The 26,367-nt window shown below is 35.2% G+C and overlaps 1 protein-coding gene and 1 long non-coding RNA gene across 10 annotated transcripts in view; one reads left to right on the plus strand and one right to left on the minus strand.

Moving 5' to 3' along the window:
• Positions 1–26,367, minus strand: part of AKAP6 (A-kinase anchoring protein 6) — a 275,069-nt gene that overhangs the window by 201,051 nt on the left and 47,651 nt on the right. For 4 of the 9 annotated variants that reach the window (XM_051806227.1, XM_051806231.1, XM_051806232.1 and 1 more), the window contains 2 exons: positions 25,829–25,941; positions 23,603–23,960 (listed from right to left, as the gene is read on the minus strand). In XM_051806227.1, the coding sequence (XP_051662187.1) occupies positions 23,603–23,926 (324 nt within the window). In that variant the 5' untranslated portion in view covers positions 23,927–23,960; positions 25,829–25,941. Of the gene's footprint in view, positions 1–1,387; positions 1,523–23,602; positions 23,961–25,828; positions 25,942–26,367 lie in introns of those variants that run through there. The other 5 variants (XM_051806225.1, XM_051806228.1, XM_051806229.1 and 2 more) reach the window with 2 other exon arrangements.
• LOC127479406 (uncharacterized) lies at positions 1,622–15,591 on the plus strand. The gene is made up of 3 exons (XR_007907552.1): positions 1,622–1,670; positions 10,519–10,628; positions 15,463–15,591. It is a non-coding gene; the product is annotated as an uncharacterized LOC127479406 (long non-coding RNA).

Consider the following 26,367-nt stretch of genomic DNA (forward strand, 5'->3'; position numbering starts at 1 on the left):
CTTTTAAAAGTAAATGAACAATTCCTATTCAAACAGCAGAGGTAGCCGCTGCCATAATCTATGGCTGGCTTCCCATTCTTCTGGCACCTTATAGAGACTATACATCAGTCAACAATTCTCTATCCAGTGTCAACTTTTGCTTCAAGGAAGTCAAAAGACTTTATCATCTTAATCCAATGCAAATCTTTGAAGAAAATAGTCTTGGCTAACCAAAAAATTCCTGAACTTTTCCTGTAGATACAATTTCAAAAGAGTGAATAATTTTGCAGAGAGAACAAATGCTTTTGAGCAGTCTGAGGATATTCCTCAGGATATGGCATACACACAGTCTTGTGAGCTGAGAAGAAAATTAAAACAAAGGGGCTTTGGAAAGCACAAAAATATCAGAATATTTTTAAATGGTCTGCTAAACTAATGCAACTGTGATAAGCATCAAATTGTTCGTGACACTCAGTCTCCTTATGAAAAGCTACAGAATTTATTAAGTTTCTGTTAAAAATAGTAAAATTTACATACATTGATGAAGTTTCCTGTTTTCTATTACTTACATGATTTTCTGTCTGTTGGTTTCCTAAGCCTTTACTAAACACATCTCTTCACAATATAGGTCAAAGTTGTAGCCAAAGCAATGCAATTATAAACTTACAGTGTCTATTTCTAATTATACTGTGACCTATAAAAAGTTAGCTGAGTAATGTTTCAGAGAATGGAGACGACTGAGCATTAAGTTTCACCTCGACACACACAAAAAAGCTATAATCTTCCCATCAAAAAGGGACCAAGAGCTTTACACATGACAAACATCTTTTTTACCTTCAGAAGTGAAAGGTTATAAATGTTTAAGCCTAAGATTGTGATTGCAGAAACTTTACAGTACATAGAACAGTGAGTGAAAGAGAGCAAAGAATCTTCTCTCAATATTCAGAAATTGACATCCACAGAGAAAAAAATCTGTCAGTTTTGCAAGTTACATTTACAGTGCACAGGAAATGTACTATTTCAAACTAAACATGTTAAGATTATGCAATACTTGTAAAGAACTTGAAAACCAGCTGATTAAAAAGAAATGCTTTTGTTGATAAAAAAAATTGCAAACTGACAATTTATTGCTTTAGACTTTTTTAGCATTTTGTAAAATATTTCAGTTTAATCTTACCTCATTTATACCACAAGGAGAGTTTTCAGGAATCAGCTTTGCAAAAAAACAACTGTCCCATTTCCTTTTCTCAGCTGTAAGAGTTACATGCAACCAGCAATTCAAAAAATAAGTGTCTGTTTTCAAGACAGACAAGTAAGCCACAGATGATCTGTAAGCAAATCCATCTTCAGTGAAGAGTCAACAGCTTTTGTTTTACACGAAATACAGTGAGTAGTCTGCTGCCTCTACCTGTGTTATTGTGCAGATCAAGTTTAGGCCTGTCTGCTCTTCCCCTGCACGTTCCAAGCTACAGTAGTGATTTCTCAACATTCAATCTGCTGTATGGCAGCTCACTGAAATTTCAGCCGACACTTGTAGACTTGCAATTAGCAAGGTTATTTTAAGCACTGACCTAAGTTCCAGCAGAATGTTTATGGCATTATGACAGGAAGGAATCTAGTATCATATCAGTCACTTGGTAACCCTGTAAAGCTGATCTTGGAGACAAGACCCTCTAATTCACAGCATAAAAGTAAATATCTGACCTCCAATTTACTTTAATTTCTGTTTTTATGGCTTGAATAGAATGGAAATATCTACTTGGTTAACATCAGGAAGCTTAGAACCTATTTTAGGACCTGGCAGATCATATGTTTGGAACAAATGTATTAATAGGAAGTTATGACTTCCCTAATGGAGAGATTCATGGCTTACAAAACAGAGACTGTTAGTTTTGTAATGTTCACATTTGTAATAATTAACTATTACATTCTGAATGGGAAGAAAAAATCACATAGTTTTTGAACTTATTATAGCTGGACTCTATAACAATACCTTTTTGTTTCTCCTTGGTTATCTTGAAAAGGGCTCCCTCTTCAGTACAGGCCTTTGATAACCTTCGTTTGTCCTGGATTTCTTTGGAATTCTCTGGCTGTCTAAGTATTTCTAAGTCATGTCAAATGGCTCGGTCATACCTCCACACCCTCATTTGCTGTTCATTCACATTACCCCCCCCCCCCCCTTCTTTTTTCTTTTTTATTCATGGATCAGCTTTCTTGTTCCCACCCATTCTCATACTTCCAATAGCGGCAGATTTAATCTCACATATGGAAAAATGACAAACAGCTTCTCTGACTGCCCCAGGTTAGAGCTATAATGGTCAGCCAGCTCATGTGTGTGCACACACACCCAAGAGAAGCTTTTCTGAAAGCACCACAATCAGAAATACTATTATATGAGAGATATTTTTTTTAAAGGAAAGTAAATGAAGGGGGAAAAAAACAAACCATAAAACCAACCAAAAAAACAAAACCCAAGAAAAGTTGTTGCCTTTGCAAATTATTTAGTAATTTCTACACATCACAAATCACAATAAAACTGCTCCATTGATATTGTAGCAAAATTCACTGGAGGCAAAATGTGCTTTTGAGAATTAAGAGTATTGAGAAAACAATAGTAAAAACAACATAAACTCCTGTTGTCCTCATTTTAAAATATTAAATGTTTCCTGAGTTACATACAAATTCAGATAGCATTCAAAACAATTAGCAACAAGCTGAGTGTTAGAGGTATCCTAAAAAGCAAAATTTAAATTACAATATAGGCAGCAGGAAAAGTCTTCAACTATATCACAAGATCAAGAGCTGGAGTTTTTGAGTGAACTGGTCATTCATATACTTTTGGGATTGTCACCACTCAGAAGGATATTGTAATCACCACAAATAGAACAGTACACACAAATAGTACCTGAACGCATACACACAGATGAATTCAGGACATAAGGACAGAAATGTTACTATCATGGATACACAATTACTTCTTTCAGAAGAATATTTTTATAACAGAATACTTCTTATGAAATACCATGATCTAACTATTTCAAGACATCATGAAAGCATTGGCTTGCTAATGTAGCATAGCCTCAGCCATCAAAAACTCTAAGGAGTTTAAGGAAAAACATTTTTTCTTGCTCAGACATTGTCTTTTTTTTAAATCTGGGAATCACAAAATCTGCATTTAAATAAACACCTTTTCCATTTTAGATCCTTTCCTGAACCTGTATAAATAGGTTGATCTCTGTAGGAGCAAGCAGAAATCTCAAAAAAGGATAATTGTATTTGATTGAAAAATGGCAGGAAAAACACCAGTAAGGCAAATGTTTTGTTTTGGTGCTTAGTAAAAAAGCAGGTTAGGACTACTGAGTTCAGAGTAGAGGGGAGAAAAATTTGACCGTAACAACATTTCCGCGTTTGGCCATGGTTGCTTGCTCTGTGCTCAAATATTATATTCACTGCATTACTTGGTTTTACTGAAGTCATCTCACACAGCGTTATATGAAGCCCTCTGGATAAATTTTTAAAAATTTGTTGCTCAAAATTATTTCAAATTATTTCAGTTACAAATTGTTTTCAGTTCCAGTTTCAAATAATTCTGTTTCTAGAAATATTATATCTTTCCTAGGAACCATACCAGTTTTCATCAACTGCTAGTACTTAAACAGGTAGCTACATAGGCTACAGTAGATTTATATCCTTTTTGCAATATGAAATAGATTTTCTAAGTTGAATTAAAACTATTTTATTTATATGAAACACAGGCATGATACATTGAGACATTATGATTTCACAAGGCTTTCCTCTGTTTGGGGGCTTAACTTGTAAAATGCTGAGAAAGAATAACTAAGGATCAGTGGCTCAGTTCTCTCTTTGAAACTTGATTCATACCTGCCTAATAGCAGGAAATCCATTTCCTGTTGAATATCAGGTAACTCCAAGAAACACATCTCAGAATGTTGTTTCCATTACTAGCTAGTTCTTTACTTGCTGATTTCACTCCCTGTTCCAGGAAGGAGCTGTAGATGAGTCAAGTTGGATGAGAAAGGCATGTAGTCTACTGATGAGTTGGGAATAGACTACCATCTCAATTAGGAACACTATAAAGATCTTAAATAAAACTGTGGTGAAAAAATATAAGCAGAATAATATACATGAGCTAACTTTAGTAATCAAACACTGCACAGTAGGAGGACAATTCAGCAGAGCTGGAAGGTTTCATCATAAGTGTTTTGAAAGATCTTTATTGCTAGCTCTGTACAAAGGGGCACATTTTCAGCAAATTATTCTGGCGATGTGAAAGACAGAAACCCATAAGGAAAACAACGCAGGCTAGAATTAATGAATGAGTCATATGTTTTCCCTGAAACACAAATATTTCTGGAAGGCTTAGGTAAAATGCCAACTTTCAATGAAGTGACACCCGTGATCAATTTTATCACTTATGTTGACTTATATGCTTGTGCTGGTTTAAAAGTTAACCAGCAGGGGGAATGAACTCAACTCAAAGGAGAGATTATAAGTCAGAATAACAATTTATTAAAATAATACAGTAAGTACAATAATACAAACAAACAATTGGTCTCAACCCACAAAAACCCAAATGTATAACCCAGTACCCTGGGGCCTGAACAAAGTGGTGTTCCTTGGGCCCTGTTTGAGTCCAAAGTAAAGGGAGAGGGGAAGAACCTGCTGGTGGGAGAGCTGCTGCAGTCTGGCCAGAACTGGTGATCGCAGTCCAGTGGTGGTCTAAGTCTGGTTGAGAGCGATGAGATGCAGCCGTCCTCTGGATCCCACGAGTGGGTTGAAAAATGTTCCAAAACTCCAAGATTATACATCCTCCAGTTCAGGCAGGAATGCTTGGTACTCTCCTCAGGGCGGGGAGTTTCACAAAGGGTGTGAGGACAGAAACATCCTCCTATCTCACAGGCCTCTTAACACCTAGTTTATAGCCTGAGGAGTCAGGCTCTATGGGCAGAGGGTGCGAATGGTCTATTGACAACAATAGTCTAGTTTCTGGGAAATGACATGGAAGGCTATAGAATACAGTTTTGGGTTACACCCACCATGATGAACTGATCTCAGCTGTCCTAACTAGGACAATGCTCTAAATAGAATTACTGAGTGGGGTTTTTATTACTATTTATTTGTTAATAATGAGGGAGTTGGCAGGTTTTTTTAGGGAAAAAATGACAGAAATAAGACATGAAAGACTTCTAATTTCAAACTTGTAACATCACTGTAGCTTTTTTCAATTACATACTTCCATTTGAGGTTTAATTCCTACGCCTTTTCCCTTGAGCTAACCTTTACCAACCAGATAGCCTATGTAATTTGTATTACAAACTCAACATTTTTTATATTACTGACTAAAAATTCAGGCCTTATTTGCAATCAATCTGATCTTTTATGAGTATGGCAAACAGCCCTGGGTAAGATGAGTTAAGCTAGTTTCAAGTTTTCCAGTTAAAGAAATCTTCACTAGAAAAAATATTTATTAGTTAAAATCAAAATTTTACAAAGAAATTTTGATGTAAAAGTTTCTTAAAATTAGAATAGGCTTTCTTTCCATGATATCCAGTTTATATAACTGATTCAAATATGCATGATTTAAAAAAAAAGGTGATTTACAGCCTATTATGTTTTTGTGATTCTCAAGTGCGATGCAAGGGACCAAAATTAAGATCTCTTTTTTACTTGGTATTTACTAATTCACAAATGTGGAGCTATGCGTGGAGTACATCAAGAACTTAGACACCATAATTCAAGGCGGGTATCAAGACAAGTACTGGATACATGATATATTGTTTTTCTGAAATTTTCTAAGATAAAATGCAATTTGTGGATTTGAAAATTTCAGAATAGGATGATTTTGTTCTCCTGCAGGTGATATAATCAAGTCTAAATACAGGAGTGGGAATGTTCAAACTTATTGAAGGTTGAATTCACTGATAGTTTCATTATTTCCCCTAAAATTTTCCCTAAGCACTCCACCAAGTCATTATAAACAAAAAAGGAAAACATTTCAGTCAACAAATAGATTGACAGTAGAGCAGATGAATTTTAACACATCAGTTTTTGCAGTCTGTATATCTCTATAATTTAATTGAAAAATAAAGTTTAAAAACAATTCCGTCCCAAGTGTTGGTCTAACTGCCTGTATTTGCATTTATTTAGTATCTTCAGAAAAACTACATGAAGAAGTGCACTTCTGTGAGGCAAAGAGAAGTAGTAGGCATTAACCTCTCCTTTTTCATGAAGGAAACATCAGTAAATACTGTCTTTGGTATTTTCTTTATTGTCATTTAACCTGAGTATCATTGAGAATCACTTTTTTCACTCCTATTATGTACCCCTTTGTCACAACCTATCTTCCATTTGCACACAGCTGAGATTGAAGGTTTAATCTGTTCCTTTCTGCATTTTCAAAGTCTTTCTATCAGAAAATAAGGAATTAAACAGAGCTGCTTGGAGTGCACGCATGTTGGCTCCCTAGTGATTCTAGCAAACAACTGCACTGAAAACAGGTGAACCTGCAGATTTCACTCACACTGTTCAAACTTAGTATTCTATTAAAAAAACCCTCAATGCATTTTCATTGCAAAGTATGAGTTGACATATTTCGAGATATATATTGTAATTCTAAGACTCTAAGTGGTGTCAGACTTCTCTATTATAACATTTCATTATCCCCCTGAAAAACCAAAATCTGAGTAAGGTTACTGCAGAGGAAAACTTTTTCTAAATGGTATTTCCAGAATTTCATAGAGAATATGACAGTTTTAGCTTTTGCTCTGAAGGATTTAATCATTAAAATCTCTAAACATGGTCTTTCCTAGGAAATGAAAGGCTGGTTAAAACCACTTTTCCTTCTCCTATTCCAAGTGACTGATTGTCACATTCTAGACATTTCTAGGCAATGGGATTATGTAATTCAATTTTTTTAAAAATGAAAACAGCTGTTACATCCACTATTCATGACCTATAAGTTTTCCATATATAGTTATTCAGCTGTTCTTTCAGTACGAGTTGCAGCAAAATGAAACTGTGCAAAAGACCTAAAAGTTTTATTCCATAGTTAAATGAATGCACATACTGTTCCAAAGCAACAGAAAGAAAGCAAAGCTTACAAAAATCTTGGTCTTATCACTGCTTCAATGGATTGCAAGTCCCTTATTCATCCCACGCACAAAATCAGTACAGTATTTTACTGCATATTTCGCATTGCTTCTTATTAGCATTTGATGTGCACAGCTGTACGTACTAGTGTGAATAATTCTTATAGAACTTCACAGAAGGAAAGAAAACAAGGGAAAGTACACACAGAAATTTTTAAGATAGAGCATGGATACTTTTGAAGACACTCTCATTATCAGCTGCTTCAAATTCAGCCTATCTTACATCTCTTTCAATGGCTTTACTTTGTTTTTTTGTGTTTTGTTTTTTCCAGTGAAGGATGAGGTTGGTTCATTTGTATAAAAGGAGTTTATCATGTTCCTATTTAGATGGTCATAAACTTATCAAAGTAAGTTAAATAAGATCCATTAGTCTACTTAATGCATAAGGGCATTTCTCATGATAAAATTTAACATGCTGGATACGTTACATTTCCAGGATGTTGTTACACTGATGTCTGCACATCTTCCAGAAAACGTTTTTTGTAATAATACTTATTGCAAAATATAAGAGCCCTTTGTGATTTAAATAAATTGTGAAGTGTAAGCAAAACAGTAAAAGAACCATGCTATTACAAAGAGAGAGTTCGCCTTAGGAACTGCCTGAGAGGGTGTGGGGGTAATAACAGCAGTAGTCTCACAGATTGCTTGAACTGCAAAAACTTGCTCTTACTGCTGATTTTGCTACCAGTTTATTTTGGACATCGGTACAGGTCATATTGTGTCTGTATGGTCTGCATTATGTCAAGCATACAGTGGGTGCATTCACACTAACTGGCATTGTGTAAACAACTTTAAAACCATATCCAAAACCAACTAAAATACTAATTTATCCAGTGATCCATGCAAACCTGAATTAATTAATTTTGTATCCAAACAGAAATTTTGGTTTTGAATCCAAAGAGGGGTTATAGGTATCACCATATTCAAGAACACCCTTAAGTTAAATCATCATGGCTAGGCTTCGCAAACGAAGATTTAGGAAGGCTCTATCCACGTTTGTTAAGTTAAATACTGCCTCCTGCTAGAAGTATTGTCAAACTCATATTTTTCTCATAGAAAGCACTGTAGAAAGTGAGTGCTTCCAGGGAGTAAGAGTATAAATATTTATAAATATAGGTATGTCCATAAATGCAGACACATTTCTCTGAGGGCTCTATATCAGCTTCACTATTAAAAGATCGAGCTTTTTATTTTGTAAATCTTATTACACTAAATTTGACACATTGGTAGCTTTTTTTTTTTTTCGGATAAATAATAAAAAAACCTTGCAATTGCTACTACTATTGATGCTTTACAGTTCTGTGGATATGACAATAAACTATTTCACTCCCCCTCCCCCCTGGCAGCAAGGGCGGCAGCAAGGGCAGCATGTGGGCAGCTCCTCCAGCTCCTGGAGCACTAGGTGGTGCTGCAGCACAGCCGCAACCCAACCTGCTGGCTCTGAAATGTCTCATTGCTCTTCTTAACACTGAAGTTTCTAAACCTTCTTACTGAAGATTATTGCGCAAGAGACTCTGAGTTTTCACGGGTTTTCGTCGGGGATTTTTCCTTTTGTTTTAACATGACTTCTAGATTTCTAGGGCACCGTAATTTCTGTGGTTTTCTCATAAATGCTGTAAGAATAGAAACAAGGAACAAAAAGAAAATTTATATACATAATAAATGCAGTTAATTACAAACAAAGCCAAATTTTTGAAGGTTATCACTGTGCTGGTTTAAAGGTAAACCGGCAGGGGAAATGAACCCAACTCAAAAGAGAGATGATAAGTCAGAATAACAATTTAATAAAATAATACAATAAGTACGATTATACAGATAAACAATTGGTTTTAACCCACAAAACCCAAATGTATAACCCAGCACCCTGGGGTATGAACAGAGTGGTGTTCTTTGGGCCCCCTGAGTCCAAAGTAAAAGGAGAGGGGAAAACCTGTTGGTGAGAGTGCTGTTGCAGTCCAGGCGGGAGTGGTGGTTGCAGTCTGGTTGAAAAGTGGTAGTTGCAGTCTGGTTGAGAAGTGGTAGTTGCAGTCTGGTTGAAAAGTGGTGGTCTGCAGTCTTCCTCTGGATCCCACAAGTGGTTAAAAAAGTCCCAAGACTCCAAGGTTATACATCCTCCAGTTCAGGCAGGAATGCCCAGTACCTCCCTCAGGGCGGGGAGTTCCTCAATGGGTGTGAGGACAGGAGCATCCTCCTATCTCACAGGCCTCTTAACACCCAGTTTATGGCCTGAGGAGTCAGGCTGATCTGGGCAGATGGTGTAAATGGTCTATTGATAACAGTTTCTGGGAAATGGCATGGAAGGCTATAGAATTTTTGGGTTACACCCATACAGTGATGAACTGGTCCCAGCTGTTCTAACTAGGACAATCACGTACCTCTTTTATCTTGTTATACAGTGAACCAAAAAGATAAATAACAAAGATTTTCCTACAATACTATGATCCAAACTTGTACTTTTTGAAAGTAATTTCTCTAATAGAAATACAAGCACTAAATATAAAAATAAGTTAAAAAGGTGCAGTATTATAAATATGTTATTTACACGCTAAAAAGAAACTCAAATGTGTTAATAAACTCCATGTTTCAGGAGTTTCATACAGTTCAAGGGCTTCCCAGGGGCATAAAGTTGCCATTGTGCACATTTGCAAACTGTATCCTATGTGTACATTAGTTCTCTGGCTTTCTTTATATTACTAAATACAGAGGTTTTGACTTTGGCGGTTTGGGGGTGGGGGTGGTTTTCTTTTTTTGTCATTTGGTTGGTTCGGGCTTTTTGGGGGGTTTTTGCCCTGGTAAGTAGACTTCCAGACTTCCTTGCACTGGGTAATTTCCCAATCGCAACTGGTTCTGCAAGAGAGAAAAGTCTACTTGTCTGAAACAGCCGGATGAAGTGAGGTCTTCAAAGGAGCCATGAAACATTTAATAATTGCAATTTAATGGAGGATTCTTGTAAATTATTGTAGATGTCTAATTTATAGTTCCTTCTCAGTTGCAATATTTCACTACCAAAATTAAAATCACCTCCTTTCTATAAATGCTAACAGCTGTATTTCTCATTCAAAGTCAAATTATTCAAACATCAAGGCAACAAAATCATTATCCATTCAATTACAACAACTGAATCTTCATCTTTGGTAAGGGAACAAACAAAACTAAGAATAAAACCTCCAATAAAATCAGCAAGATCAGATTCTTGTAATGCAGGACTGCTAGTCAGCTGACTGCTGACTAGCTCATTTGCTGCAGGAACATACCACAACCATACTCAAAACTCTTAGAAGCAGAAGCAAGTCTGCCCATTCGTTGATTTGAGCATACTAGAAAAGGTATTAAAGATTTTAAACTGAATCTTCTCTTTACTCTTCTGTAGTCATAGAAATTATACAAAGCCAGACTTCAGAAAAAATGCACTAGAATGAAGTAAGGCCCATGTGGAGAGAGTAGCACCGTCTTCTACTTCACTCCTGCATTTTTAATGCAGTAAGTATTCTTAAAAATGTGCTCTGGCAGGCTTCTGCTCTCTCCACAGAACATGGCGTTGGTCCAGGTTAAGAAAGAAAGCAAGGCTTTTTAAAGTAGCAATTCAATATGGCAGCAGATGACACAGCAATGTGCTTCAGTGAAAAGAAAGGAAGAAGAAAATTAAAAAGGACAGGAATCAGATGGCAGTTTTGAAAGACAAAAATTGTGAGAGAGAGAACCAGAAAATAGCTGAAAGGAAAATAAGACAGAGGAGAGAGGCTAGAAAATAAAGCTAGCAACCAAAAGCTAGAAGCTGATTTGCAACCTAACAAATAATACTCCTGAGCTGACACGAATACATGTGTATTCTTTCAAATAGAGGAAAATGTCTTTTTCAGCAGTTTGTAAGATACCTATATAAAGTGAGTTTTTCCTTGGTAATTTTTCAAGCAGCCTCTATAATAACTTACAGGTGTGGCCCTGCCATTCTGACTTGCTGTCTCCTATATAAGATAACACAGTAGCAAACAAAGTCCATCTAGTAATTTAGAAGTAGTCACAATTCAAAAATCATTCCCAAGTACTGTAACTACACAACTGAGCATGGTAGTTTAAATTGCAGTGGAGATTACCGTGAAGTCTTTGCCACTCAAATGTTTGATTTGATGATTCAGTTGCTCATTATCTTTAATTAAAAAAAAAAAAGACAGATGATAAAACAGGGGTAGACATTGAGAGATACGATAATTCATAATTAGGATCAAAAAAGAATCTTGAACAGATTTGAGATAGGGAAGTTATTCTTGCAGATCTTAGCTGAAAATCAAAAGCATATAATTTACCGTGTAATATGGTAAAAAGCATGTTTTCAGTATTCCTTATTTTACCTGAACTTTCAAAGAAATACAGCATTGTCAGCATTTTGTGGATACTTGACGTACTCTCTGAAGAGACAGTTATATTTGTGAGAATTCATAAGAAGTCACACACATTTGCAGGTGTCAATTTGCTATTTTAACCCAATAAATCAAAATTATCTATTTCAAGTTAAGATCCAAGCCCCACATGAAAAATAGGTATAGAAGAGATCCTGTACCTGATAAGGGACAAACAAATGTGTAGCAAACTGTCTTGTTTTCACAGTTAAACCAGGCATCCAAACTTTCAGGAAACCCCTGTTAATACTGTATGAAAGAAGTCCAGGAGACCTTAGCAAAGAAAACAGAATAGCTTAAGTGGTACCATGTCTGTATAAATCCTACTTGGAAATATCTGTCTTCCCTTTATTTTATCATATGTTTCACAATACTTGATAATATTCTTAACTGTCCAGATTGTGAGATTCATTTACTGCCTCAAAATCCTGGATTTGATTTAAAGGTTTCTAGCCCTGTTTGCTTCTCAGTAATATAGACTTAAAATAACCGTGGAAAAGCAAGTACAAATATTCAGTTTGGTATCTCAGCTCTATGATTTTAGAGCATAGTTGGTTAATGATTTTGCAGACTTCCAGTTGATGATTTTGTCTGCTAGCAGCTGAACAGCGCTGGGATGCAGAAACAGATGTCAGTCATACCTTTCATACAAGCTGACTGTCTGGTGTATAAACCACTTTGCTCATCCCACAGAGCACTTCAAATTTCAATTCTATTTCTTAATTCTGTGGGGTCATTTGGATACTTTACTGTATCCAAGAGTACAGATAGTTTGCACCATTTAAAATATAACATTGCTCCTTGACTATAATTTCTTATTCCTAAAGGATAGTAACAGTACTCTGTCATGTCAGAAATTTTTATTCTGTCAGTGTACTAAGTAGACTCAAAGACACAGAGTAGCCCCTCAATAACTATGAAACATGAGGTGAACTGGAAACATTCACACACACACACACGTTAATGGTGCACTACAGTGAATTGTAGTATAGTTGCTCTAATATTTTAGGGCAGATAATTCAGAAGAATCTTTGAGAAAAAAACAGAAATGCATCAGGAATAAGTACATATGCAAATGTTGATGTGGTAGTGCCACTGTATTTCTTTTATGGTACTACAAACATGATACATACACATGGAAATATATTTATGCAAATATATGCCTATATACGTATGTCAGTTATTAAAAATAATGTATTTCATAATGTCAGATCACAATCACACTGGAAGTGCACATATAAAATCACCTATTCTCTATACATTAGCAGATAAACTATGATTAAATCTACAGAACCTATTCTGCAGAAACACTACTTGTTTTCTCACCTATGGGACATCTGCATTTTTTATTATCAGAAGCAAATGTATTCATCTCAACACAAAGAGATAAATGGCCACACCAAAAGATAAGACTATATTGAAACTTGCTTCCAATCCCTTTTAAAGTATGGAACCACAGCTAAGAGCAGGTATGGCTCCAGGGCTCACTGAGGACAGTAAAAACAATATAGTTCAGATATTTATGAGATGCATTTCCTCAGCTAATACAGATTATGAAAAGTAAGTACACTGCTCAATGGGAAAGGGAAATTGCAATGTGCAACTACATTCAGTGGGATTTATATTTTGTGAAAACTTAACAATGGTCTGTCAGAATTTTGGAGTGCTACAATTACTGTACTAGTAGTGCTGTAATGTAGAGCTGCTTTATGCCTTTTAAATTACATGTGTTTTCCAAAGAGAAATGGAAACATTTCCAGAAAAAGAAGTGCTCCATCTTTTGAAACGCAAAGTATAGAATCATAACTGACTATACAAAAAGTACTGTCTTTCTCCAGAGAATTGTTTACAGGGAGAAATATGAGAGAGCATTTATAAAGCTTTAACAGATCAAACTGGCATGTATTAGTTCTCCTTTTCCTCCCTGTTTCTGCACAGTCCACTGTAAATGGTTCAGCTTCAAAGAGAAAATTTATTCATCTGTCTCTAGTTCCGCACAATTTCACTAGAGACATGGAACACATTAAAATCTTCAAGTCAAATTTTTGGATATATGTGCATAATTCTGCTAATGCCTCTAATGCCTCTTTACACACGACTCAAAAAAGCCTAAGACAACCCATGAAAAAAAGAATCTCGTGTGTATTTATAACCTTTTCTGAAGAAGATGACATCACTACACCTACAATGTCAGTCAGACACTAGCCCAGTGCTTCTGCCACCCAGCTGTATTTGTTAGATTCAAACAATGAGGCCAAGCTTCAGAGAAATCCTTAAGAAAAGGTCAGGGTCAAGTATGGCTCCCAGGCTGTCCTGAGAAGACAGAACAAGCTCAGGTAAGGCCACATGAACTTCATCTCAATCCTCCAGAAGGCATCTTATACATCTCATTGCAGTCACAGGGTGGCTGCAATGCACAGAGCAACAATTCAAAGTATAAACTCAGCTCCCCAGACATGTTGCCTTCTCCACAGGAAAATGCACAGCACCCTTTTGCTTTGCTGACATATGAAGGAATCACATCAATTCATAGCAGACTTTTTAATGGTGAACTACAGAGAAAGGGATTTTATGGAATAATTGATATAATTCAAGAGGCAAATATCCAAGGACGTTTAAAAACCACAAACTTGTGGAACCTGTTCTTACTGAAATGCAAGTTTGTTATGTTATTTAAACATTTATGTTGTGTTTTTGGCATTCAGACAGCAACCATCCTATAACTTGAAATTTCTTCTGTCAACTCTCCCATAATAAAAGACAATAAGGGAATTTTAAACATAATGTAACAAACTAAAAAGTTCCTTATATTTTGTGCAATTTTCTGTGCCTGCTGTTACTGCTCACTTATGCATACTACAGTTTTTGGATATCTATAAGTGACAAGTAATTATAAATTGAAAAGTAACAAACCCAGCCAGTATAGTGACTGGTGAGAAATATGTCTACAAAGGCTACTGAAATATGCAAAGCAAGAAAACATCTATAAACATAATAGTTCACAATGCAGCTCAGTACTAGATGACTACTATAAAACATAATAATATCCTACCTTCTAAACAAATAGACTCAAACAAATCCTCAAGAAAAAAGTAACCAGAAGGACTTATGTGGCACTGCTTTTGTGTGTATTTGTTTGTTTACACACAGATATATATTTACACAGACATATATATATATATATAAAATTAATTCAATGAAGTCACAGCTACTATAATAAAAAGTCCCATTGGCATCCTTATTTTTGAATAAAAATAATGATATAATATCAACAACCTCTAATTTTAAAAGTTGACAATATTTAATCTTACTTATACCATTGAAATAGTGTTAATTTAGGGTTTTCCAGAAAATCTGGACATCAGCATATGTTATTATCATCACATATATGTATAACTAACAACAAAATACAATCTCTCAGCAAATGTTTTCATTAAATAATTTGCAGGATGACTTAACATACAACATTTTTTTCATCATAATGAAAAGTATTTATATCACTACATTATTATATCCAGTAAACATTTGAGTCAGATTAGGACATAGTCTAGAAGAGACTGTAATAGGTAACATCTGCACTGTAATCTGATAGTTACTTTAATATTTCTCCAGAGACCACTAGTAGAGTACATTAGCTCATTCTCTAAAGACTGCATTAACATATTGTAATGTAGGAGCAATATGGAGTGAGAAGGGGAAGAAATAATAGTTATATTTGGTCAAAGTGCACTTACATGCATTCCTGTACTGCTGAGGTCTGAAACAGAAGTTCTGGAATAAGTATATATTTCAAAAGTGTAAATATCTAAATAAGAGTGAGATTTTCCAGAGTTTTTATTTTTAGAGCTAGAAGAAATTATGAATGATAAAAGACCCTCTTTTTTTCTCATCTTGAAGCTCCAATTTCCTTTTCACAGGCAAATGTTCACCTTTCTTCTCCTGAGTCTCCTGACTGCTGGACAATCCAAATGTCTATTTTAGGACAACCTTAAGACCTCCATAGAATTACAGATGCTACTCTGCTCTTATATGTACAGCCTCCTTGAATTACACCATCCTTCTATATCCAAATACATTGCTCAGAACTAATGACTGCATCTCTACCTTCAGAAGACGGGCATTCCTTTGGAGGAAATGTTGCAGGTTGCAGAATTTTTGCTCAGCCTGTCCTTACTGGTTTACTTTGAAGAAACTCAACCTGATGTCAGGAGCTGTTCAGATTGTCTCCCTGCATTAAGAGGAGGGCTTAGACACATTGTTCAAAATTTCCTTCCAAAGGCTGTGTATATGGATCCCAAATAAGTTTATCAGGTAAAATATGCCTTTTTTTTTTCCTTCTTTTTCTTTTTTTTTTTTACAATCTGTTTTGCCCAAGCCCAGAAGGAATATTATCCAGTACTGCTGTCTTCTACCACTCCAATGAATATTCAAGTCTTTTTGTCACAGGAGCAGTAATTCCAATAATTTTTACTGGTATTCTTTCCTGGCACTTCTAGAAAGGATGTCCAAGCTTAAAAGGGTCCAGCACACTGTCTGCAACATTTATTATTTATTCATTTATCCTGATTTATTATGCAAGCCAGATCCTCCATTATCACTGGCGTTACCAGTTAAGTCTTCAGCTTTTAGCTACTTTCCTTCCCTTGATACATAGATAACAGCAGACTAACCAAGTAGTTCTCACTTCTCTACTCAGAAACAGATAGGAATTTCTTTATCTTCTATCTTAATTTGATCCCTCAAATAATGACCAGCTTTCTTTAGAAGGCAATTGAATCTACAGTAAAATTTGTATGCTCTCTCTCTTTTCATACTGTCTCCCATGGCACCCAAGCAGACAATTAGTAGAAAGTTTGCATAAATATGGGCTATATAAATAGACTAGCTTACCTAATTCTAACAGAAGAAAGAAAATCAATCTAACTCCATTGCATCTGCACAGACTGAATAATAGCCAACATGAGACATGGAAATTTTTTTCTATTAGTCTGAATGGCAAAGTTTAAACCCAACTAATTTTTAAGAATCATTGTATTAACCTGCTATTATTTTCTTTTTTAAAAATTTTTAATTATCAACACAGATTAGCTAAACACTAAAGGTATAAAATTTAATTTTGAAGTTACAGTATTACCTACAACTACACTAGACCATAATTTAAAATTAGATTAAAAATGTCAGGGTTTAATGTTTTTTCTAAGGTTCCTGCTGAAAAACAGGTTACCTGAATTTTTTTAAACCAATACAGTCACTAGCAATACTTAGGTTCTTGAAGTTAAAAATATGTAAGAGCCTACAAAGGCTCAACAAATACATGTTTAGTATAAAATATTTGCAACATTAAAAATAGCTTCAGCAGTAACAATAATATATAACTAGCACTCAACCAATGCATTCATGTGTTTTTTGAGAAATGTTATAAGCAAACAGGACAGGATTCTTTTTTCCATTAGGAACTTAAAATTGGGCCTTCAGGAATGTGTTCTTAACAGACTTCAATGACCAGAGCAGAATATATATTAGGACAGAAGGCAGGCAACAGCACAGTCCTGTATCATCTTGATCAGTTGCCATTTAGTTTGTAGATATTTAAATGTCACAGGTGTCTGTTGCTCATTTCAGTGAAAGTATTCAAGTGCCTAAAATTTCATATTTCTGAGCTCAGACTACCATACATCCTGACAGGTAACTTTGCACCTAATTTCTAAGCCTAATTAGTACCTAGAAAATTGACATTGATCATCACTTTCGTTCTTGAAGACTCTGACCTGGTAGGCAAGTGAACAGCACCCCCAATGCCTCCAGCATTGCACTCTATATAGAAGAGAGCATTAGCCTCTGTTTATGTTTGATAACATACAGCAAGGGATTAGGACAATTTTTAAGGGACGTGGAAAAAGTGGGTTTGCTTCTGTCAGGCAGAAGAGAATTTAGCCCAACATCTACAAAACCAAGATGACTTTTACAGTTGTGGTGTTATCACAGTAAAGCACATTAAGATGTGGTAAACAAGTCACATCTTTGTCCATAAAAACTTCAATCTAAGCAAGACTGTAGAATTGTCATACAAGTTGGAAGGTTTCCAAACAATGCGATTGTTTGACCAGGTAGAATTTGAAAAACACAGATTTATTTCTGCTATTCCATATTTTCAGCTCTGTTTTCCAAATCAAGGAATATTCTCAGGTCACAGAGGAAAAGTGAAAAATTTAAAAAAGGTAGGCATACTAAACTACTCAGAAAATTAGAAAAGCTAACAAACCCACCTATTTCATGTTCAAGCCTTGACTGCAAGTAAAGGACAGGCTCTGCAAAACCCAACTTCAGAATAGTTAATCTGTTTTTAACAGCATTTACACTCAGCTGCTCTACTGAATGCTGTGATTCCACCAACTAAATAAAAATACAACCAATTGCATCCTTTAAATTGTGTATGAAATCTTGTGTTTACAAAGCTGAGCAGGTATGTTCTGCCAAAATATAGACATAGCAAGGAACTTTCGATAAATATATTTATTATCTAGTCTTTCACCATACTTCCATAAGCAAACTTAGTTTTGGGTTGCAGTCAGTCAAGTTATATTTGTATTAGGTCTTCTGGCTAAAAAAGATTGTAATTTATAAAGACTGTCAAATCTTTGGAATCACTATGCACAAAAAGCAATGTAATAAATTATATGTTTATAAAGAAATTACTCTTTGTTTAGTGTTTAAGTGCTTCACAAATACATAACTTGTCATCAAATGAGCTTTTGGTTTGGATTTTGGAAAAAAAAATTTTAAAAGGATAACAGCAAAGTGTTTCATTGATACAAATAAACTATTACAGAAATATCCAATATGTTACATAGAGAACCAAGATCTGAAGTTTTCTTACCAAATCTGCGGTAAAGAAATCCTGATACTCAGGCTGTGATTCCGCAATACAGCTGCATTAACTTTTTTTAATCTATATATTTGGAGCTAATAAAGCATTTGAAGATTCTGAATAAATTTTTAGTTGTTTCAAATCTGCAGTGGACATTAAAACATCAACTATTTCAAGAAAATTCTTTTTAAAAACTTTTTTAAGCAAATTTGGCTTTACTTATGATTGTTGAAATATTTCCCCTCCCTCTCAATATTCAACTGAAATATTCAAGTTCTTTCAAACATTAAACTTTTCAGAATAATTTTCTCAGAGAATTTTACAGCTTTAACAAGACTAAGGAGACTGAAATCTATCAAATGTAATTAGTTTGAGAGAGTCCCTTTGAGATGCACAGTCCTACACATTTGGGAGATGTTAACCAGTTCGATATGAAAGAAGTTACATTTTCCCTATTGTTGTGGTTCACTTTCACAGCTTCGCACCAGTTTTTGGTGTGCACATTCTGTCCTGCCAGCTATAGAAAATCTAGTTCTCAAAATCTGAAAACCATATTTTAGAATGGAAATATCATATTTTACCTTTAAATAATATTTTTTTAATCTGAATTGCATTTCAATTATTTTTAAATTAATTTTATTTCTGTGCAACTTAATTTCTTAGTACAGGATTGTTAATAGTGCCAAGAATAAATAATTACCATATTACTAGATCTCAAACTATTTGCTAGACCTGAGACTCACTGCACATAACAACAGTTCCACCAGTTTTTGTCCAACAACTTGATGATTCTCAGACCTAAATACAACAGTATGTCTTTGTCTCCTTCGAGCTATAGGTCAGAGGTTATAGTCAAATGTCTGCTCCTTAGACAATCGTGTATTTGTCAGAGAAATTTGTGAGAAGAAAGAATAAACCTGCATCTAATGTTACAAAAAGACATTTGGTAGAGGAAGTATTTATTCAATAAAAGCCTACTGAATTCAAGAGGAGGGCATGAGAAAGATATCTACTGTACCCTGGTTTTACATTTTTTTCAAAATGCTCATAATGGAAAGAAAAAGGAATAACCTGTATCTAACTGCACACATATTAGAAACTGCTACCCTTTAATATCTTGTTTTGATAATTTCTCACACGCTCTTCTTATCCAGGATTTAAGTTGAATGAGAACAACTAAAAATTCTTTGTCCCTCAAAAAAGTGGAAACGGAGATAGTGAAAGGATAATGGTTACATGATATTTGATCTATATCCAAAGTTCATGAAAATATTGTGGTATGAGTCAGAAGGAAAGATAAAAGATCCAGTTAAGCAATGTTTAAGCCTGACCCAGGTATCCTGGAAAAAGATGACTGAAGTCTCTCTACCTGGAACACGAGAAAACATCCGTGGTCTGCAAAGATCTAAAGACACTATCATAGCATAAAATGTTTTTGTTTCTATGTCAATATACAACATATGGTTCAGATATTTAAGTCACAAAGCAGTGGTGGAGTGCTTTACTCCAAAATAAGTTAGAACTTAACAGGCATCTCAGATACAAAAGATTATACTAAATCATCCAAAATGAAATTTTTTTCAAAAAGACAGAAAGCAGTAAAGAATGATTTGAAACACTAGACCCTTCCATGAGAGACTTAAGGGATATAAAGTAAAGCAGAAGAACAGGAGTTGAAACCAAGTTATACCTCAGAAGGATTCCAAGAAAGATTTGGCTGTAAAAGTAAAATAATAGTTTATTTGAAATAAAAAAAAGCTAAATGGATCATGAAAGCATCTCAGCAGGTTAAGATACTACAAGGAGAAAGAGAGCACTTCTTTATTTGCTTGTAGTAAAAACATGTCTTTTTTTTAATCTCCTTTACAATATTTGCAATTGGCAAAAGCTACACTGAATGTGTTGGAGAGATCTAAAAGTATCTTAGCACAGCTTGAGTTAAGAGTGATGCCAGATAAATGACTAATATAGGGCATTCTGGAATCCAGAAAGTTATGATTCATGCAACCATCCTCCTGAAGCACTCATGTGAATCTGAGCTTTCCAGGAAATTTCCCAAGAGACAACATAAAAGAAGCCTCCCACTCATGCTGTGGGGCTAGCTCTGAGAAAGGGCACTGCAAAAGTGAGAGAAACAAGTATTTTCAAAGGATCAGTGGTCATTAGTAAAGACCCAAGTCATGTAGCATGAAAAGAGACTGACAGAAAACACCAAAATCCCCAGGGAAAAAGCCACAAAAAAGAAACAATGCTCTTGATTACAGGAAGAGCAGAAGCACAGACAGATCTGCAACAGGGATACAGAGAAAATTTTCACAAGTGAAAGAGATGATCTGTGTGCTAAGCAATTTTTCCAAGGAATAACACTAAAAGTCTGCTATGGTCTGGATCCTCAAGCCAATCTTATCACCACAAGCCAAGTGACAGCCAGAGGAAGGAAATCAACTTTAAGTATCCAAAACAAAGCTGTGTGAAAATGGAATCAGATCTCTCCTGGCTGAGGAAAACAAACTATGAGAAAATGAAAAATTGTTGTCTTAGTGCTATGTTTGCATTTTGAAAATTATATTCAGAAACTACTATGTTATAGGTGTTCATCCTGAGACTGTATTATTCATTTTTCTCATTTTGATTGACAAAGGAGTAGAGAGAAGGCTTCTTAAATTTGCACATGAAAACAATGTGTATATTTGGAGGAGTTACTTGAGAAACGGGATAAAAGAAAGAAAAAGTTTAATAATGGACAAAAGTAAAATCCTACGTGTAAAATTTCACAGATAAAATGGACAAGAGAGAGGTGGAAAAAAACATATTGCAGGAAAGGAATTTGGGAATTACGGTGAATTACAAGCATGAATCAACCATCTCCTGCTCTTGTGGTAAAAAGAAAATACTAAACTGGTATGTATTGTTCGAAAGACACATGAAACACTTTTTCCAGTCTACTCAGCAATGGTGATACTTCACATTGAGCCCAGTGTCAAGCCTGGGCACAACTGTTCCAGAAAGACACAGATCATTTGGAAGTAGCCCCTCCAGGAAAATTATCAGAGCACAGAAGAAATAAAGAAGTAATATCTATATGAGATTATGGTTGGGGTTTTGTTTGTTTGGGTTTGGGTTTTTTTTGCTTAGTTGATTTTCTTAACGTTATATAGTGAATAAACAGTTCAAAATATATCTCGCATCTGCATAAAATAATTTCACAACACTTGTTTTTACAATCATTTCTTTTTGTCTCTATACAAATTTAAAGATAAGCAGGTTACAGAAGTTCTGTATTACTAATGTGTTTGCTACAACCTTGCTGGTTTTTAAGTCCTACTTCAGATCTTTTTGAAAGCTTTTTGTTTTTATAGTATTTTGTGAAAAAAATTCAAAATATATCAAAAATTTTAAAAATATCTTCAAATACAAGTCATTATCATGCATGTATAAACACAGAGGAAAAAAACACTTTCCTGAGTGTCTAGTCTCAATGACAGACCCCTCCAAAAGTGAGAGGCCAGGGAATTGCAGATAATTTAGATTCCTTCATCCTTTTTTACAGTTGCATTGATCAGATTTCTTCCTAGTCCCAAACAATCCCAATTGCTACAGCATTTGCTTATATAGATTAAATCATTAGGAAAGTATTTTATAAACTACAATTGACTCTTGCAACTTCACAGATAAACTCTAAAAAGAAGAAAAAGCGTGAGGGATGTTATTCATTCACTGAATAAAATGTTTTAGTGGATATATGAGGGTGAGTTATATGTACAGAATATTCTCATTTCATAAGCAGGCACAAATCAGTTCTGCCTGTGCTCTGAGCCAGCCCTAAACTGTGTGTGAACACCACCCACAAGCTCCACAGACCTTTAGTTTCAGCTCAGCACTGCGCTAATACAGCCAAAAGCAATTCCAGATCAGAACTGGCACCAAGTCCAGCAAGATTTCTCAAGTCTGCCTGCAGAAACCTTTTCAGAGCATCTGATAAAAATTGTGGATATGGCGTTCTTTCTCATCAAAAGCTGGCAATATCTACCCCAATTTTTTTAGAAAAATGGTGGGACCAGAAAAAAAATCAAGATCAGCTCTCTGTTTGGGACTGCCTATGGTGCAATTGCTCTGATTATTGCTAGTATACAGAGTTGTATTTTAAGACAGCTTACAGCTCCAGTCCTAAAATAAACACAAACAAAATACCATTGCACTGAGTAGGAAGGAAGACTATGTTCACATGAAGAGACCTCAGAATGCAACTCTGAAGAGACCTCAGCCTGAAGAGATAACATTTGTGCTATTTTTGGAGATCATTAGCTGCCTTCAAAAGCATGTTTCATCTGCTGCAGCAAACCAAGCCATGCAAATGAACATACGCTTACAGTCCCAGACTATTTATTTGAATTTTGCCTTGAATTTCCTCAATAACTTTAAAGATTTAGCAACAAAAATTAAATCTGGGACCAAGACAGAGGTAATTGTTTAAAGATACTTGGGTTCAGTTGTCAGGTTGAAAGGAGATTGTTGCTCTTATAGCTTACACAAAACACATATTTTTGGGAGGTAAATTCCAGTCTTGGTAATGCATTATCTTGCTGGAAAAAGAATGCAAAAATGTTGATTTACTGGTTGTAACTGTTCAAATCTTACCACTTCATAATTCTTACCAAGTCTCAGATCTGAAAAAAAAATTCTAAGTATTTACAAATTTGCATGTAATTCCACCTGAGTTCCATCTTCAATGAATCTTTACATGACTGAAAGGCCAGACATTAGACCACCTGTGTACCCCACTACCTCTGAAACTTGTATAGTTTTCAAATGAGTGGCCCTGCTTATTGGAATTTTAAGAATTTTATTGGAATTTTATTTGGGAGTTTTATGTACAGTAAACATTAAAATCAATGAGAATATTTCTGGGCACTTGTAAGATGTCCAATCAGGTCACTGCTAATCTTGTATCACCTGCTCTTGGATGAGTATGGTTATGACCACTGAATTAAGTGATGAGCAAATAATGTTGAAAAATATCTGATAATTAAATGGTTTCTATTATTTCCCTGAAAAGGATTTTTTCACTTTTTAACACATGCTGTTAGACGTGCTTCAGCAGTCATGAGAACCCTTTTGTTTACTTTATTAATAGCAGAGTTGAAAGAACCACCTTCACTGAGAAATCTACAATATAAAATCCATCCTACCTTCAGCTGCACTAGATGCACATCCACATGCTTGCTATCTGAGTCCTGCTGGACAGAGTAGGTCAGATCCCTGACTCTTTCAGATGTCATCCGAAGCCAGGTCTCAATTTCTGGCAAGTGGAGAACAATCTTCCAATCAGCCCCAGTGTGTAGAGGAGGAGGCTTTTCATACTGCTGGCCAGAATCAAGATCCTTTATGGCATCCTCTTCCCCATCTTGTTCCATTGTAGGAGTCATGTTTATAAGCATAGGAGATGCATCAGACGGCATCGAATCCAGTTCTTGTGTTCTCATGGGAGCAACTGCTACATCCATGGCTAACATGGGAATGTCTAAACCATATTTATTTCAAAAACAGCTGTAAAGATAAAAAAAAAAGAGGCTGCTGTTACAAGACCAAATTTAGCAACAAAAATATTTACAGGACAAAGAGTGAATGATAATGTCTGAGGTATTGTGCTTCTACATAAATTCTTCACCCTACAAATCTACAGTAGAAGTTCAAGACTAAGTAGATTTTTCAAATTAACTGTTGATTTGAACAAACAAGATCTTTCTATGAGAATAATAACAAATACTACATTTCTCTCATTGTAGATAATCACCTTGCAAAGTACAATTTTCATGGATGACAAACATGTTCTCCACTGGTTAATACAGGACTGGTATTTGTAAACTAGTACATATGAGAACATATTCCTTCACCTGAAATTTATGACAAAACACAGAATATCTCGAGTTTTATTCAAATTTCCCAAGTGTCCCCCCACATATGACTAAAACTTTGAAGGCAAAGTTGAAGCAACTGTTGGGAACACTTGTTTAATTTATTGCTTTTCATTTCAAAGTTTAAATTCTTGTATTTTTGTTAGACTAAGGACTGTTGCAATGAGCAGCAACTCTCACAAAACGTAGAGATAAGAATTCCAAATGTCAAAATATGTACCAAAAATTAAAACATCATTTTACAAAGTGGCTTTATAAAAGCCCAAAAGCTGTGTCATCAATATACATTTACAAGATCCACTGGAAAAAGTAAATAAGTAAAACATTTTACTATGTACCTCTTTCTTTACACATTCTAGCTATATGTAATACAGAAGGCTGCCATAAACCCTATGCATGAGAAGAAAAAAAAACAAACAAAAAGACAAACCAAAAATACCAAAAACTTTACTCGCTTAACATAAAAGCTATAAGATTGCAGAAAACCAGTGCCTTTCACTATTAAATCAACTACCGTGTGACTACTGAGTTACATTCCTAAATATTTCAAGTGGAGTTGCAGCATCCAGAGACTACTCCTGCAGGCAATGACCACACCAAAGAAGTATCCAAACACAATTCCACTTATCATAGCCAGGAAGGACAAAAAATTTACATTTAATTTGATTTTATTTCCTACCCTGCCACTATCTTTTGCATACTTGTCCCCCTCACAAAACAATATTTAAAACTGATATTAAACTGATATTAAATATTAATTTGGCACTTCAGAACAAAATTTTCTATCATGCAAACAAGAAAAAGGGATGAAAGATTTCAAACATTCTCAGTGCCTGCTGTACATTTTCTATCCCCTTAAGCCCAAATTTTGAAAAATTCAGAATTAAATGGTGTTAAATAAAAAGTTCTGCAGGAAGACTGGATGAAATTAACATTTCAGGATGCTGAGTATTTTTCAAGTTCGTCTCTTTTCACTGCCTGTTTTTCAACTTAAACTCTGTTGCTGTAAATACTCAAAGTATATTGTTAGACAAATCACTCAGTTTAAAAATATTTTTGTCTTGGACACTGCTGATCATAGCCCCAGTTTTAAAGCATAGGAATCAACTTTTCTAAAAGCCCAAACTCTCCAAGTACTTTAAGTATATTCTTTACATTATTTCCTCCTGAAAATGAAATTTTGTTGAAGCACTTGTGGTCCTTATTTTTGGATATTTATTGTTAAACATGCCTATCAGCAAAACAATCATTCACTAAATGATACAGAAACACAGGAATGGCAGCAATTGCTTCATAGTTTTTTCACAAAAAAAACCTGGCACTCTTACAGACTTTTTCAGTATGACTCAGCTCTAGTAAGGGCATTAAAGCAATTAGCAAATAGAAATTAAAACATGCTCCTGCAGAAGCAAACAAAAGCTAGTCCATGCTGCATGCAGAGCATAGTTCTAGTTTTGATACACTGAGTTTGCAATTAGCAGTCATTAGGAACCTGCTGACCTGTTTTTTGTTACGATGTGCTTGACTCTCTAATAGTGGCTCTCCAGCATTACAGCTAATGCTTCCTTAATCCTAGTTGCTCTTAAAGTCAAGTCCTTTAAATCCTTTCCTTTCTGCCAGATCACAAGAAGTTACAACACTTCAATTAATAATATGTGGAGAAATTTTAAAATAGAGCATTCTTTTCACATTCTTCAGAAAAATAAAGATAAAAAATCCTACAGAGGTCGTAAAACACACTGGATACTAATTAGCAAGGTCTGGGAAAGCTTTAAAAAGCTCACAAATGCTTGAAAGGAGAAACTTGAAGCAAGAAATTACTGAATCCAAACACTAGGACATAGATTCTTGAAATTGCTTCTTGGCAGAATAAAAAGGCATCATCATCCAGCTGTGCTGCGAGAAAATAAAGCTAAAAGGTTCTCCTGCGCACTCCAAAAAAACTGGCCCTGAAGCAGTGCGGTTACTGAAGAGCCCCTAAAATCACCGCAGAAACCGAAAGCTCCACCTCACTATCCCTCCCCCGCCGCCCTCGCAAT

This window comes from Manacus candei, unplaced genomic scaffold, assembly GCF_025592945.1.
Source record: "Manacus candei isolate 608988 ecotype Guabito, Panama unplaced genomic scaffold, ASM2559294v1 h1tg000067l, whole genome shotgun sequence".
Taxonomy (NCBI): Eukaryota; Metazoa; Chordata; class Aves; order Passeriformes; family Pipridae; genus Manacus; species Manacus candei.